The sequence below is a fragment of the Thermobia domestica genome, chromosome 14 (genome assembly GCF_964235325.1).
Source record: "Thermobia domestica chromosome 14, izTheDome1.hap1.1, whole genome shotgun sequence".
Classification (NCBI taxonomy): domain Eukaryota; kingdom Metazoa; phylum Arthropoda; class Insecta; order Zygentoma; family Lepismatidae; genus Thermobia; species Thermobia domestica.
Window position 1 is genome coordinate 85,771,822 of NC_137467.1, and position 15,445 is coordinate 85,787,266.

The window sequence follows — 15,445 nt, forward strand, 5'->3', positions numbered from 1 at the left end:
GTCTGAAATCAACTGCCACTAATTTATATAGACATGTTACTAGATATGAAATTCTGTATACATCTACGTTACTTTTAAATACCCTTAAACCTTTCCATTTCATTTTGTAAGTTACATTTTCTTTTTATTTTATTTTTTTAAATACACATTTTTCATAGAACGTTTTTGGCCAAGGCTTATGTGAGTACCCACATCGCACTTTCATAATCACGTTTTCAAGGTAAAAGTGCACCAAATCGTGATATGCGTTCACCGTTCCTCGTGACATACTGCTCCGGGCTGAAAAGAAACCTTGTATATGTTTTGATAGAACAAGTTTTATCTTTTTTTTTTTTCTTGGGCTACTAGACCTGTTCATGCCATATTGGGAAAGTCCTGTAAATAAGCGAGCGGTCAGTTACTCGGTTTCTCTTGATGTTTTGCTCTAGCAACCAGGAAGGACAGATCCTTAATGACGATCCGCATACATTTATTGCATTTAATTTTTTTTTGCCTCTTTTTAAAATGATATCACAATGATATGGTTTTGAAAAGATGACTGCTAAATGTATGACTGTATCCTAGTTCACGGACAAATAGAAATTACACCGATTTTATACGCCGACGTACCGTAGTTACTGGTCAATATTTTTCTTTCTTTTTCTCCAAGTTAAAGTACATGCTTCTCTCCAACCACATTTGACATAGTTGTTAGATGTATGTTCATTAAAAGGAAAAAAGTGTAATAAGAAATTGATACCCCTCTTCAATTAAAAAAAAAAGTAAATGTATGCTTGGGTTTTATTTTTTCTTTTATAACAGTTTCGGATACAACTATAAGGTCGTTTTAAACAATGAATCATACCTAGTGCAACATGCCTAAATAGCAGTTGTGTTTAGTTTAATTATATTTATTCATTTAGTTAATAAGTAACCAAAAGACAGCAAATTTAGGGGACCTTGTTTTTTTTATTACCACCAGCATCAAGTGCTGGAATTTGCATGTGATATTTATTAAAATATAACTACTTAAATTACGAATGTTGAAAATGTAGCTTAAACGTATATGCAAATTATAACTTGAATATAAATTTTTATTGTATTAACTGTAGTAGATGAGGATAGGTCAAGTTAGATTAATTAGAGTTTGTTTGGCGTTGTTATTAGATGTGTTGATGTATTTACTGCATTTTTTTAATGGATAACACTCCATTCTCTTCCCTCTCTCTTGCTCATTGTTTTTCACATAACTTTAAATGAAATACCCCAAGAAACTCCAACCATTTAGTTTTGTTCTTCGGACAGAGGCCTAAACCACACGTTTTGTTTCATTTAATACCAAATACGGTATATTTATTTAAAAAAAATAACCTCTTTATGACACCGCGCTTGTGACGTTAAAATAACAAAACGTTTGAAAGTTGTAGACTTTAAAAGCTGGAGAATTTACCTTATAATCCTGAGCTGTAGTTTTCTGAGGAAATTTAAATGCGAAGCCATACTTCTGCAAAAAGGAATAAACACTAAATACACTAAATACCACCTTGATAATAAACGTTGATGTACTTTCTAGACAATATTTTGTGGCTGAGGTAATTAATTGAGTAAGCTAGAGGAGAGCTAACTGGGTGCTTGAAATATTTATGATTAAGCTAGATGTAAGCAATATTTTTAAACGCAGTATAATGACATGGTTAAAAATGAAAACGTAGCCAGACACAAGTAAAATGTTAATAGGTTGCACAAAGGTAAAAGTAACGAATGAGGATATTGACTTGTTATAAGGTTAAAGGAATCTGCTATTTTACTTGTGTTTAATGAAAGAATAAGGTATACAGAAATGCTTCCAGGAAGCTTGAGACTTACATAATTGAAGTTTTTGATGAAAGAAAAAAATAAAAATAATTTTAAAAAGTAAATGTTGTAAATCCAAAAGTCCGTCAATGGAATCGAACCAAAAGCCTCCGGCATGTAGTATCGTAACACTAGGAATTTTGAAATTCGGATAGAGATTATATCCTAAACCAGTTGAGAACGCTATAAGAGCATTGCCAGAACGAACTTCTTTCTTATTAACTTCTACAGGCTTTTTACCAATTGTTCTATGTACTTTATTATTATACTCATTAAACAATTCTTGTAATACATCTGTCAATTTATAATTTCCTTGAGCACAATTTTTTCCACATGTTTTGTTTAAGAGCTCTGTTAAAACGTTTAACGATATGTTGTTTTACGAAGACACATGTTCAAAATGGGGAGTTCAAAACTGAACAATTCGCAAAATAGCATCTCTATGACTTGCAGTTCCCGAGATATGGCTCCTTAAATCTTCCGAAATCCGACATTTTTGGCCAATATCTGGGGAACTGTGGCCAGTTAGGCAGTGGTCACTGGTTACTATTCGGTAAAAAAAAAATGTGTACCATCCTCTTAGGTAATGATCAACATTAATATGATCTCTCTATGACTTACGGTTCCCGAGATACGTCTCGTTAAATCTCCTGAAATCGGAACTTTTTTGGCCAATATCTCAGGAATTGTGAGGGAAACGCGAAAACTTCATCACTTCTTTGAGTTTTTGATGCTTTATCGAATGAAGGGCTCAAAATTCAAAAAATTGCAAAAACAGACATACACACAGAGAGAGATAGTGAATTCAGTAAGAAACTCTATTAAGTTCGTTGAAAATACACTTTCAGCGTGATACAATTAAGTAAACCCCAGGGGGACATAAGGGTCAAGAAGGTTTACTGCAAGATTCTTACCAGAATTTCCCAACTGCGAAGCGAGAACTTTTATTTGCGGCATATGCTGATATAAGTTTGAAACTTTGAAATCTGAATCGAAGTTTTCAATTAAAGGAAGTGTTTTATTTCTAATCTTGTACTTTTGAAAGAAAAGGAGTTTTGAATTTCAACAAGTAACTATTATTATTTTATATATAATTACTCACGAGACTTGACAAATCTTTTCAAAGACACACATACACTTTCCGAAACGAAATATCACTTTCTAGACACTTAAAAAAAAAAAAAAAAAAGAGAGAGAGAACTTTCACTCTTTGTATAATACATAAAAGAATTAACGTCGCCTCACAAATAAATCTTTCAATTTAACGTCACACGATTATGCCTGTAAGGCTAAGGGAGACGGATGATTAAGTGAAATGAATGATGGAAGAATCAGTGGAATCAGAATGTGAGAGGAAACGAGAGTACCCCCAAACAAACCCACGGACGCGATGTTGTCCACCACAAATTTACTTGGCCGGAGATCAAACCAGAGAACCAATGCACAGAAGTAACCGTTCTACCACTGAGCCATCGTGCCTCTCTTGTTATAAATCAGTACACAAAAACAAATACTGCAAATCTTATAACAGATTAGCAACTGAAATACTCGCCATAGAATTCTATATCAGAATTCCGTATGTCTCTAGAAATTTGCCACAAAAAATGCTGTATTTACAGATTTAATAATTATGTCTCCTAAAGTAAACCTGGAGGAGGAATGTAAAACCGCATATATATCTTTAATCTAGTTCGGTTTTTGATCTCCTTGTCCGGTGTCCGGTACGACTTCAAAACCGGACGTTAAAAACCCGCTAATGTATCCTCTTACTAGTCCCATTCTCTGTTCTATTCGGATTATTTTTGCAGAGACGAAAGGAATCGTTTTTTGATGAACATGGTTAAAACACAGCTTATAATTCGCTTTGATGTCGACCTTTCGTGCGGAGAATTTTCTGAAGAGTTGAAGACAGGGAAATTTACTGAACGTATCAAAACTGCTAACGGTCAACAAAAGCACATTTTCAAGAGTGCAGCTAGCACTTCTTCATCCTCAGCTACACTTTCCAATTAAATAATGCATCCAGATCCAGTAAAAGTATGTATGCATTATGAAACATTACCAGCCCCAGCGAAGTTGGTAAGACTTACTTTTCAAGTATAATTTGTGCATGCCGTATTTATATTGACAATTATATTTGTTTTTCTGTTTTAAATACGGTGTATTATTGATGGTAAACTACAAACATTACATGTGCCGACTCAACCAAAACTGGAATAAGTAAGTTTAATGAATGTTTCAAAAGTAACTAAAATTATTAAATTCGAACTCCTAATCGCTCAATTTTTGTGAAGTAACCACTTTCAGGTTGTCCACACTTTTTGACGAGCGATGATGTCACGATCTTAAGAGTATCCGTACTTCAGAAGGATGTCCATTTTCAGAAGTTGGCAACCCTACCAACATCATAATCACACAAATACAATGTTACTTACATTTCTATCTCTGATACATGCAATATTCCTCAAACACACTTTTTCTTATCCAACTTTGTGCTACCAGTCTTCCATTTCAATCCAATATAGTGTGTCATTTGATACATGGATGTTTAAATCCAGACTCACAGTCAGAGATTTTACTGATTGGTTAATATTAAAATATTGAAAACAAATGAACATTAATCTCTCGTTGTTACTCGACTCCAATAGAATAAATATTATAGTTAAAAGAACAAAAAATGAATAATGGAGCATAAAAGCGTGTTGTTTTGTACAACAAAAGTGCATCATACTCTAATTAACAGTGCATTCATTCTACGCTGCACGTATTATACTGAACAATGCAACAAAAAAATTTATTCCCAAAGAGGGACTATAAATATATGTAACTTAAAACGTTTGAAAACATGTTATGCATCTAGAATTGATAATATTTTTATAATTCCGAGATTTCTTTTAACCTGTAATATAAACCGCTATAGTTTGTCGTGTACCGCTACCTTTCTTTCCATTCGTTGAAATCTCTTTAAGGAATCTGGTTTGAAAGGTTTATGCATTCCCAGGAGCGCTACTGTCATGGAGTTTTCTCTCCTCCTCCCTGGTCTTTTTACAAATTTCTACAGCTCTCGACTCAAAACGACATACACACTGAGAAAGAAGACCTTCTATCGTAGCGGTCAGTGGGTCATCTCTAAAAACATGTGAGTCCTCCACACATACTCAAATGCATGCACGCAAACACTATCACCGCTCAAAGTTATTTTTTTCTTTTTTTCCTCCTTCGCAGAATCATAGTAACATACACACGAGAAATGACACGAATATCTTTTACGTGACACCAGATAGCAATTCATGCATTGTCAATGAGACAGGGAAACTTTTATGGAAAAAAGAACACCTTACATAGAATAAGAAGGTTACCAAAAGTCATGCAAACGACCTAATGCACTATACTCTATAAACATATTACTATATAATCATATACAGAAATTTTCAGTAACTTAGCCCAGAAATCTTATACGGGCATCAGAAATAAAGATTGTAATCCGAATGATTGTTATTTTATATTATCCTAACTTTAAGAGATGCGTTTTCCAGGAGAGTTCAGAGTGCTTTATATGAGAAATATTAATTGATCTGTGGAAGTGATTCTGGTCAGTGACATAAGCAGACATTTGCCAATTGGGGTCCAACTCCTAAATTCGTATAATTTCAGGAATTTGTGTACGAATTAATGTGTACGACACTTATTCTGGTTGTAGCAATGACCTAGCATATGAATGTTTTATGGTCGTTCATGAACAATACCAAAGAATGGAATCAACCATGTTTCGATGTAAAACCTCTTTATTGCCCCATCAATATCTTCCATTTACTGATAGACCACTTGCAATAAGCTAAGAGGTATCTGAATGATGAATCGATAATTGCACGGTTTTTATATACTTATGTACTGTCCCTAACTCTAATTCTCAACCTATCTAAATACTCCAGCTCTTAACTTCGGTGCGCAAATTAAATATTTTTTTCAAGAGTATGCATGAACGTTTTTAATCAAGATGAAGATATATGTGGAAGACATTAGTGCATGAACGTTTTTAATTTGCAGTGATAAACTTGCTATTGTTGGTAGAATACTTACAGTAAATCCAGTTCAACGAATAAAAAATTAAAGATGTATAATTTGTTCCTTGTGTCACCTCAATGCATAATAGGAAAAGTGTTGCTGACCCCATAGTACAGAATTGTTAGAAATTATTAGACGATTTCATCAAGCTATTTTCACTAATGTTGAACAGAAATACATGATTGGAAAGAGGAAAGTTTGAGGTTTTATGCTGACATTAGATGCACTTGATCTGAGCTCCACGTGTAATAAGCCACACGAATGTCTGAGGGATACCTAAATCGACAATTGCCAGGAAGATGGATTAGTCATGCAACGGCCGCAGACAACACATTCTGCATATAGCCACCACGTTCACCGGACCGCACTGTTCGCACAGTGTGATTTCTTCCTTTCGGGTTTTGTCAAGGACAATATTTACATCCCTCCACTCTCAGATACACTGTCCAAATTGAGAAGGCGCATTACCAGGACCATCCAGAAATTTATATCAGACATGCTTGAGGTGATTTGACAACAATGGGATCACTGTCTGAACGTCTGCTGTATTACACATTGGAGTCACATCGACTGTATCTAAAGTCAGAATAGAATTTCAAACTTATCTCTTTCCAATAATGCATTTCTGTTCAGTATTAGTTAGGGATGCTCACGAGACAAGATTTGTGGCTGTCTCGTCCCGAAAATGTGCTGTAAAAGTGATGTCTCGACTCGAAAAATTTATATTTCTCTATTGGAAGAGCCATGTCTCGACTCGAATTTTGTCAGGAAAACCCTGTCTCGACTCGTCTCTTGCGCATCAATAGTATTAGTGAAAATACAGCCTTCATAGATTCCATAGATTCCGAAAGTCCAAAAATCTAAATTCTAAATTCTAAAAACCAAGATAAGCAGGATAAAGATTCACAAAATGTATGACTTACGCACATTCAGTAAACAGTTGCTTCAGGGAGGAGGGAGTATGGAAAACGGTCCGCAAATATGGCTCTTATTTGTTCTGGTCCGCAGTGATTTCTAAATTCGCCATCATTGGTATAGAACAGGATATCTCAACATGGGGGTCGCGAGAGAGGGTTTCGTGGAGGTCGTGAATATAAGCGGAAGAGATGAATACTTATAGTAAGAATCTAATATCGAAAAATATTTTTAAATAGTATTTTTTATTTTGTTCTGATAGCCATATTTTTATTTTTATACATACTGTTAAGAACAAGAAATAGGTCTACTAAGCATTTTCAACAGATGCAGAGTTGCTTAGAAGTCAATTTAAGTGAAAGAGGTACGATATGAAACTAATGAGAACTGCACGTTGAAATACCAGAAAAACACAAATGCAACAAAACCTGTATATTGAAATACAATTAATATTAAAAGCTAATGAGATACCTGAGTATGGTATGATGATGTCACTAGGTCTGGTCCAATCTTCGTGTCGCACATTATCAAGTAATTTAAAATAGTCAATAACTTTTAATGTTATAACAACCGTCCAAGTTTTTCTAAAACAAATTAGGAATTATTTTATTTTTTATCATATGACCCAAAATTAAGGGAGTTATGAAGTTTTAAACTTTTCAAACGACCTCCATTTTGAAACAGTATGACGGATCAGATTCAATATTTGTAATATGAATGAACTGGCCAAATTTGGTTTTAATCCATTTGCTTTTCGAGAAGTTACTGTATCCACTATATATAGGAAATGGATTCTGTTATAGAAATAGATGGATATCGTGAGATCTCCGCAATAGGGATATTGAAAATCCCACACAAGCTTATTACAAATCAGAAATTATATGGGGGTCGCTGATAAGAGGATGTGATAAAATGGGGTCGTTATAGGAATTAGGTTGAGAACCACGGGTTTAGAATAATATGATGTCAATATTAATTAGTAAAATGTTCAGAATTCATAAATACTGGAATTAAAATAAAAAACAAGAATTTTAGGAATGATCAAAAATGGATCAAAAGATTGTGATGTTGGATAAATTGGTTTTTGGATCAGGGGCCCACAAAATTTTTGAACGGCCCTTAAATCGAGTATTCATATTTTCTGCAGAATAAGCACATCATACTGAGTTAAGTGATTGTTTGGGTTTGGCTATACTATATGTAGTTCTCCAGATATAAGGCCTACAACAAAATTTTTGCATGAAATATATTGGACCTATTGATCCAAAAATAGTGCAATTGAAATGTGCAATAATTACTGAGCCTATGTTTTTTTAAAAAATATTTTCAATAATATTTTTTTAAAAAGTAAGTTTAACGCATTAAAAGTATGATAAATATAAGTAATACGAAAAGTTAATATTAAATACGCAAACAAAAGAGGAAAGAATATTTTCACTAACTTGAACAGAATAAAATATTACGTCACTCAGCATCACTGCTGTAGGCCTACGTTACAGAATGAAAGTTAATGGAAACGCTGGCAACCTGTGTTGACACAGTGAATACTGAAAACGACCCAGAAGCCTGCTGAAGAGTCTAATGTTACCTGACGAGTTTTATTATTAAGAATCAGGTAGCCGGTTCGTGAAAGTCCAAGTAGCTACGAGGATTGTTTGCATGTCGCAGTTATGGAAGAAGCTGCAAGTCTAGATCTTCAACAAATAACGGGAACATGCTTTTATCTGCCTCTGAACGATCGCGCATTTAAAAGCTTCAATTGGACATTGCATTTTAAAAAAAAGAATTAAATAAGAAATTGAAGTATCAAATGTAAGACTTCTTTTATTTTAATGTAAATACTGGGACTCTAATTTTAATTAAGCAATTAAGTAAAGAAGTTGCAATTGGTAGTTCACATTAGATTTAAAAGGAAGGATATGTAAGTCTCAGGAAGGAGTAAAAGCTATCAGTACATTTAGCTGTTTGAACCTTTATCCAATCTTCTTATTGAGAACATTTAATTCAACAACTTGCACCATACCTTTATCCAATTATGCTAATACAGTAGAAATAATTACAGAACGTACTTTGTTTCAATTATCGTGTAGAATACATTACTCTTAGTCAAAAAGACTCGCAGGATTTTTTTTTTCCAAGAGGCTAAAGAAGAAGACCGAGAGCAAGCGTTGGCCCCTCCAGCTTTTTGAGTGACAAAAGTAATTGAAGCTATAATTCATATTTTTTTGAAAGTTTATAGTATTCTCATGATATACACTGAGAAAAATTCGCTATCCGGACAGTGGTACATTGTACAAATATACAGAATCCAAACGTTTACTACAGAAATCAGTACAGAACATACGCTATCCATATACTACCTACGTACTTAAATTTTCCCGATTAGATCTTGCATCATTCCTCCGTATATTACACAGTATACTATGTTACATCAGCTATATGTTATATATGCCCATCTGTATATGAGATCTAGACCGCCTATAAACAGTTCTTTCTTTCGTACGGAAAGTACGTTTATTCCGAACACTTATACGGAAAGACGTATAAAACATAAGTTTTCAATTATACATTTGCTGCAGAATGTCGCCTATAGAAGTTCGTTAAGTCCAAAAACTACCGGATTTATGCATGTGACCTAAGTTTTTACGAACACCATATACGTTTCTTTCTCTGTGTACCTATCATAGCCTGGATTCTGGCTTGATCCCCAACCCCTTAGTTTTTTCCTTCTACATTTCGTTTTGATACAACTTGTCCTTTCTGACTGTTGCTTTCCTCTTTTTTCCCCTTCCTACACGTGGTCACAACAGTCAGGCAAGAAGAACTGTTTCTATGACAGTTCGGCCAATTGTATTGGCTCACTTCCCTCATGTTGCAATGGTAGCCTAAATATTCCATCCTTTCAACATGTTGCCAATTTGAATATAAACAAATGCACATTGTTTTAGTCGAATGTCAACTTGAGTAGTGGACCTGCTGGTTATTGAGAGCATTCTTTTTAGTTCTCTTTTGTGCCAGTTAATTTTATAGAACACATTTACCTGCAGTGAATAATTGTGTGTTTCAATACCCGACGCAAAAGCTGGCAACACAGCATTGAACACCACGTGCGCGCGGCGAGCTTTCAGAAAGGACAAGTATCAATTGCAGATCAGTCACTGCGAATATGCAGGGGTGCCCACACAGTGGGGCTATGACGCAAACTGCGTCATTGAAATATTTGGGGGGCGGTTAAAAATCTGTATAAATATGTTTGAGGGGGTGAAAAAATTACTCGAAAAAAAGATTCTTTTTTCATGGAAGAATACCTACGGATAGACAATTGGGGGGTGCGTCATGGACATAAGGGGGGTGGGCACCACTGAAATATGCACACTTTGATGGACATAGCAGGCCTACATACTGACATTACATATGTATTAAGCATTGTAGTGAGTCAGTAAGCAAATCTAGTACATTCTCTCATGTATTTCGAAGAATTGAACGCCTGCCGAAAATCCAGAAGGGACAGTTGCCATCTCTTGCCCTCCGCTGCAGGCGCCTATGCACATAGTACAGTATGTACGTCACTAATAACTCTCGTTTATTACAAAACAAAAATCAATTCCAATAAGAAAAGAATCTATTTACGCATTAGACTCCAGTCTTATTAACAAAATACACTCTAATTCTGATGTTAGCAATGTTAAAAAAAAAGAAAAAGAAAAAACTATAAGATAGTAATGTTGTGTAGTTAAGTGTAACTAATCATATTAGCATATTCCTTTCCACTTCAGCATCAAAACTGCCAACTTAAACATTCATAAAATGTAAATACACGTCTTGTAAAACGTCAATCAGAAAATCAACAGAATCTAAATAAGATATTTATTAACACAATCACGCGCCTTTGGCTTCCTTCGTAAAGGGAGCGTGAAATTAAAAGCAACGTAAGTATTTATGCAACTTGCACAAAATTATTGTAAAACATTTCCACCGACAGCTTCTCCCTTTGTATTCTTTTTTCTCATTCCACTTACAACGTTGTTAAACAACGATGGATCCTGTTGCGTAAAGGATATTTGTAATCTGCCAAAGAAAACGTGATTTTTCTTTTACATCTCAATATGTGAACAGAACCTTCAAATCGTCAATAAATTAATTAACAACAAAATTAGCTACGCTTAGCATCAACAATAATTAGAAAAAGAAGGAATAGCCTGTATATTCTGATTGTTGTCAGATTTTAAAGAAAAAAGTGAACGGTTCATTGCATTGAAACAAATCTAACTAGTTGTACTGATACTCACTTACATAAGTTGTTAACAGTGGAAATATATTTTAAAAAAATGAAATCTTTAATTGAATGAGCCACGGTTATGCCTCGTTGGTTAAGAGTCTGGTGATTAATGAAAGTAAATGATTTTTTTAAAATCAGTAAAATTAAATGAAATATTTCAGTTTAACGTTCCACGTTTATTCCCTTTAGGCAAAGGGATACAATGTTTAAAGCAATTGCATTATGACGGAAGAGTTGGCGAAATGATAAAGTGGGAGGAAACGGGAGTGCTCTGGGAAAACCCATGAACACGAAGTTGTCCATCACAAACTGACTTGCCCAAGGATCAAACCAGGAACCCGACGCACCAGAGGTAAGCGCTATATCACTGAGCCACCGTATCCCCCCCCCAAAAAATAAGTGAAATAAGAATGTGAAAGAAGGCCGAAAAACACAAAAACCCGATATTGTCCTGCACAAACATGGTCTTAGATCGAACCAGAGACTCTTTGCACTAGACGGGAGTTCTTTACCACTAAGCCATCGAGAAAAAAGAAAGAAATGAAAATAATTAAAGATTCCAAGTAAAGTACTGCCGTACATTAAACAGAAATACACATAACTGTAACGATAACGCTTATGTATATTTAGTTATCGGTCAACAAGGACAATAGTCCGGTATCTTATGATAAGAAATCTTGTAGCCAAACTTATTTAAACTTGTTTTATTTATGCTGTTAAAGATATAATAGGTGAAGAAGCCATAAGTGATTCAAGTGTATTTTTAATTTCTGCAAAATAAATGATAATTATTAAGGAAGTACAAAGTTTAAAAATAACAAAAATAGTTTAGTTTATTAAAATAAGTATCGTAATAAGTTTTGGTGATTATTGAAGTAATTTGAACCAAATTGGGACCACAATATTTAATTATATATATATATATATATATATATATATATATATATATATATATATATATATATATATATATATATATATATATATATATATATATATATGGGCTACATAACCAAGAAAAATTGCACGAAAAAACGACGCTTTCCAAGTATCAGAATGAAGAAGATGAAAATTAGTTGTTTAAAATGAAGAAGAGGTTAGGAAAGGGAGCAAGAAAATAACATATAGAGATGAAGAGACAAAAAAAAAAAAAAAAGAACGTAAATGAGAAATTAATAAAAGAAGTAAAATAAATCAATTACAGAAATACTGTTCTGTGATGCAAGTTGTTGTGAAAGGGAAAAGGAGTTATACTAAAAAAAAAAAGAAAAAAGGAAAGAACACTGCAACCAAGATTTAAAAAAGTATGATACTTCTTGCGTGATGAGGACTATAGTGAAAACGTTTAAGAAATGCAACCTTTCAGCTCGTGGCAAGAGGAGTATCAGGATTACCTGGCATCGAACCAAATAGCGATGCGGAATATTTATATCTCTAATGACAAGCAGCCAAAATCGACCAGTTTGATGGGGTAGTCATACAACATTTGTCGAAATTCTGTCTTTTGTGAACTTGGTACATTTCTTTCCTTTTCTCATAAAAAAAATCAGCTATTCCTGTTCATTTTTGGTAATTTTTCTGTGTTTAACTGATTACTTTACATTTACTATGGACAATCCAGCAAGACTCCGCGCCGGCTCATGAGACGAAGATGAACCAGCAGTGGTTAGCCAATAATGTTCCCCCACTTCATAGCCGCTGAGGATTGGCCTTCTAGGAACTCGGATCTCAACCCGCTGGATTACCAACTTTGAGACTACTTAGAGGAAAAGACCTGCAAGAAATCTCACCAAAATATTGAGTTGCTTAGGACCGATTTGTAAAAGCAGCGCTTCCATATCCCCAAGATGTGGTGCGTGCAGCCATTGACGAGTATGCTCAATAATTAAAGATGTGTGTGAAGGCCAGCGGAGGCAATTTTGAATACACTAGTTTTTTTCCTTTTCTTTGGTACTAAAGTACACGTGGCAATAAAGGATTTAGTGTACTACAAAATTTTGTTTCGTTTTACCTATTTGAATAAAGGACAGTACTTATGGCACAACTATATAAAATTTCAAAATCAAGTCAAAAGTACAAGTATTAACTAATTTGAAGAAACGTTAGTACTTACCCCTAAGTGTTGGCCTTCCATAAATACTTGAGGAACAAGGATGAATTCACAATGCATTCTCTCTTTAATTTCTTGTTGCACTTCTTTGCTCATATAGACGTCCCTTTCTTCGAATTTTACAAGCAGCGTTCGTAGGATCTGCTTCACTTTTAGACACTTCTGGTACGTGTCCCTAACAATGCCCATTGTTGTCGTGTACACAACCACTTTTCCCTGCTCTTTATCTTTGAAGCTCTGAAAGGAAAATGAAAGGGGCGAAAATCAGAAATTTGGCAAAAAGTTTTAAAATATCTTTTCTAGTATAAAATAAATCTAAAAGATGTTCCGGATTTCAACTGCGAAATGTACAAAGCCTTGCTTGGCAAGAAAAAGTTTCCTCGAAAAATACTCTCTCAAATTTGTATTGGTTGTGCATATTATCTTTAGGAGAGAGAGCTTAGTCAAAGTATTGTAAAACTTTAAAATGAGTATTCTTTTCAAAACTAATTTCGAAATTCAAGGAAATGTTTTAATCTTTGAGGTATCGAAAAACCTTAAAATCAATTAAATTCTGTATTATTTTGAAACAAAAATGACAAAATATGCTGTAAAATTAAAGTAACTGTCTATATATTGTCGAAGTTTCAAATGAATATTCTCTCCAATGAATATTTTGAAACAAAAAGGCAGATTGAAGTAATTGACAAAACTGCCTACGTATTGTCAATTTTAAAAATAAATTCTGCTTCCAGCATAATTTTGAAAAGAAATTTCAAAATATTCTATAAAATTGAAGTAATTGTCAAGGTATTGTAAACTTTAAAAATAAATGTTCTTGTCAGTATTACAGATTTGAACAAATGTCAAAATATGCTGTAAAGTGCAAGTAACTGCCTTAAAACTGTTGTATTGTAGAACTTTAAAATGAGTGTTCTTTCCAGCATAACCTAGACATTTTGAAAAATTGTCAAAACGTTATGTGAAATTCAAGTAGTTATTTTAAAGCATATGATAATACTTTCAGTCGAATTTTAGATCATGCATAGTAATAGCAAGACTATCATAAGTGTTTGGTTAAAAGAAGCAGAGTAAAATTTTAGCGTGCTTTTACTGAGTTCGACTCAAATGAGGAAAAATGTTCAAAAATTAACAAATTTCTTCGAAAGAATTTATTTTTTAAAAAGGTTTTCAAGTTTGAGACCGTTTTAAAGCCAAATTTAGTAAACACTAGAACATTATGATTATTTTAAACAATTATATATTTCTATCAGTGCACATCTATAAGAATATTATAACTCGTAGGATTCATCATTTTATTGAAATGTAACTTTATTTTGTTTTGGAAACGTCCAAGACCTGAGATTCAAATATGTATGTTATAATGTTATCTTTATGTCACTTTTGTGTCGTCATAAAACTTATGGTAATTTTTTAATGTTATTTTATAACTATTTTTATCCATATTATTATATAATAAAAGATATTACAATAAATATATTACAAATATATTATAAATATAATAAATATATTATAAAACAATGAGTACCATTGAAAACCGAAAGATTAATAGAAATAAATATTTCAAATAAGATTCAAGTTCAGGTTATCTGAAATTGAAGCAACTTTAGTTCATTATAATTTAATTTACTTCAAATAGAACATCCTCATCGACTATATTAACATTGATGGATTAAAAAAAATAATTAAATTGTTTGAACCTAGTTTAACGTTACTCTTCAGCACTGAAGCTATAAAAGATATAAAACAAGTAGGATGAAAGCCACAGCTTTGGATTTGTAACCGGGGCAAGAAACCTCAGCAGCAATCGAACCAGAGACTACGTTCAACGAAGGCACGCGTATTAGTTACCTGAATAAAAAATATAAGAAAGGAACGTGGTAAATATATGTAAGTTTGTCATCCAAGAAAGATTATGAATGTTTACAGTCACTAACTAAAACGTCAAATAGGTACGAGTTATCTCTATTACGGTTATTATGGATTCCATAAAGTTTGTTGTTTGTGTACTTTTGCATCGTAGCTGAACTACTTTTTAAAAATGTAATTAAGTAAATTTATAATATAAATACAAGGACTAATTATTGTTTTATATTTTGTGGTTTCACTGTAAGCGTAAAAATTATCAAGTAACTTTTCCGAAGTAGGATCAATTGTGTAAGATTTATCACTGGGTCGCAAACAACTAAAATAATTTTGAAAGTTTCAGAATATAATTTCTTACAAAATGTCAAAGGTTTTGA

General features: G+C 33.4%; 1 protein-coding gene across 1 annotated transcript in view; it reads right to left on the bottom strand.

The window, feature by feature from the left end:
* Window positions 1-15,445, bottom strand: part of LOC145670248 (uncharacterized) — a 276,166-nt gene that overhangs the window by 71,386 nt on the left and 189,335 nt on the right. Inside the window, exon 2 of the mRNA XM_081738660.1 lies at window positions 13,206-13,439. Within this exon, the coding sequence (XP_081594786.1) occupies window positions 13,206-13,439 (234 nt within the window). The remainder of the gene's footprint in view (window positions 1-13,205; window positions 13,440-15,445) is intronic.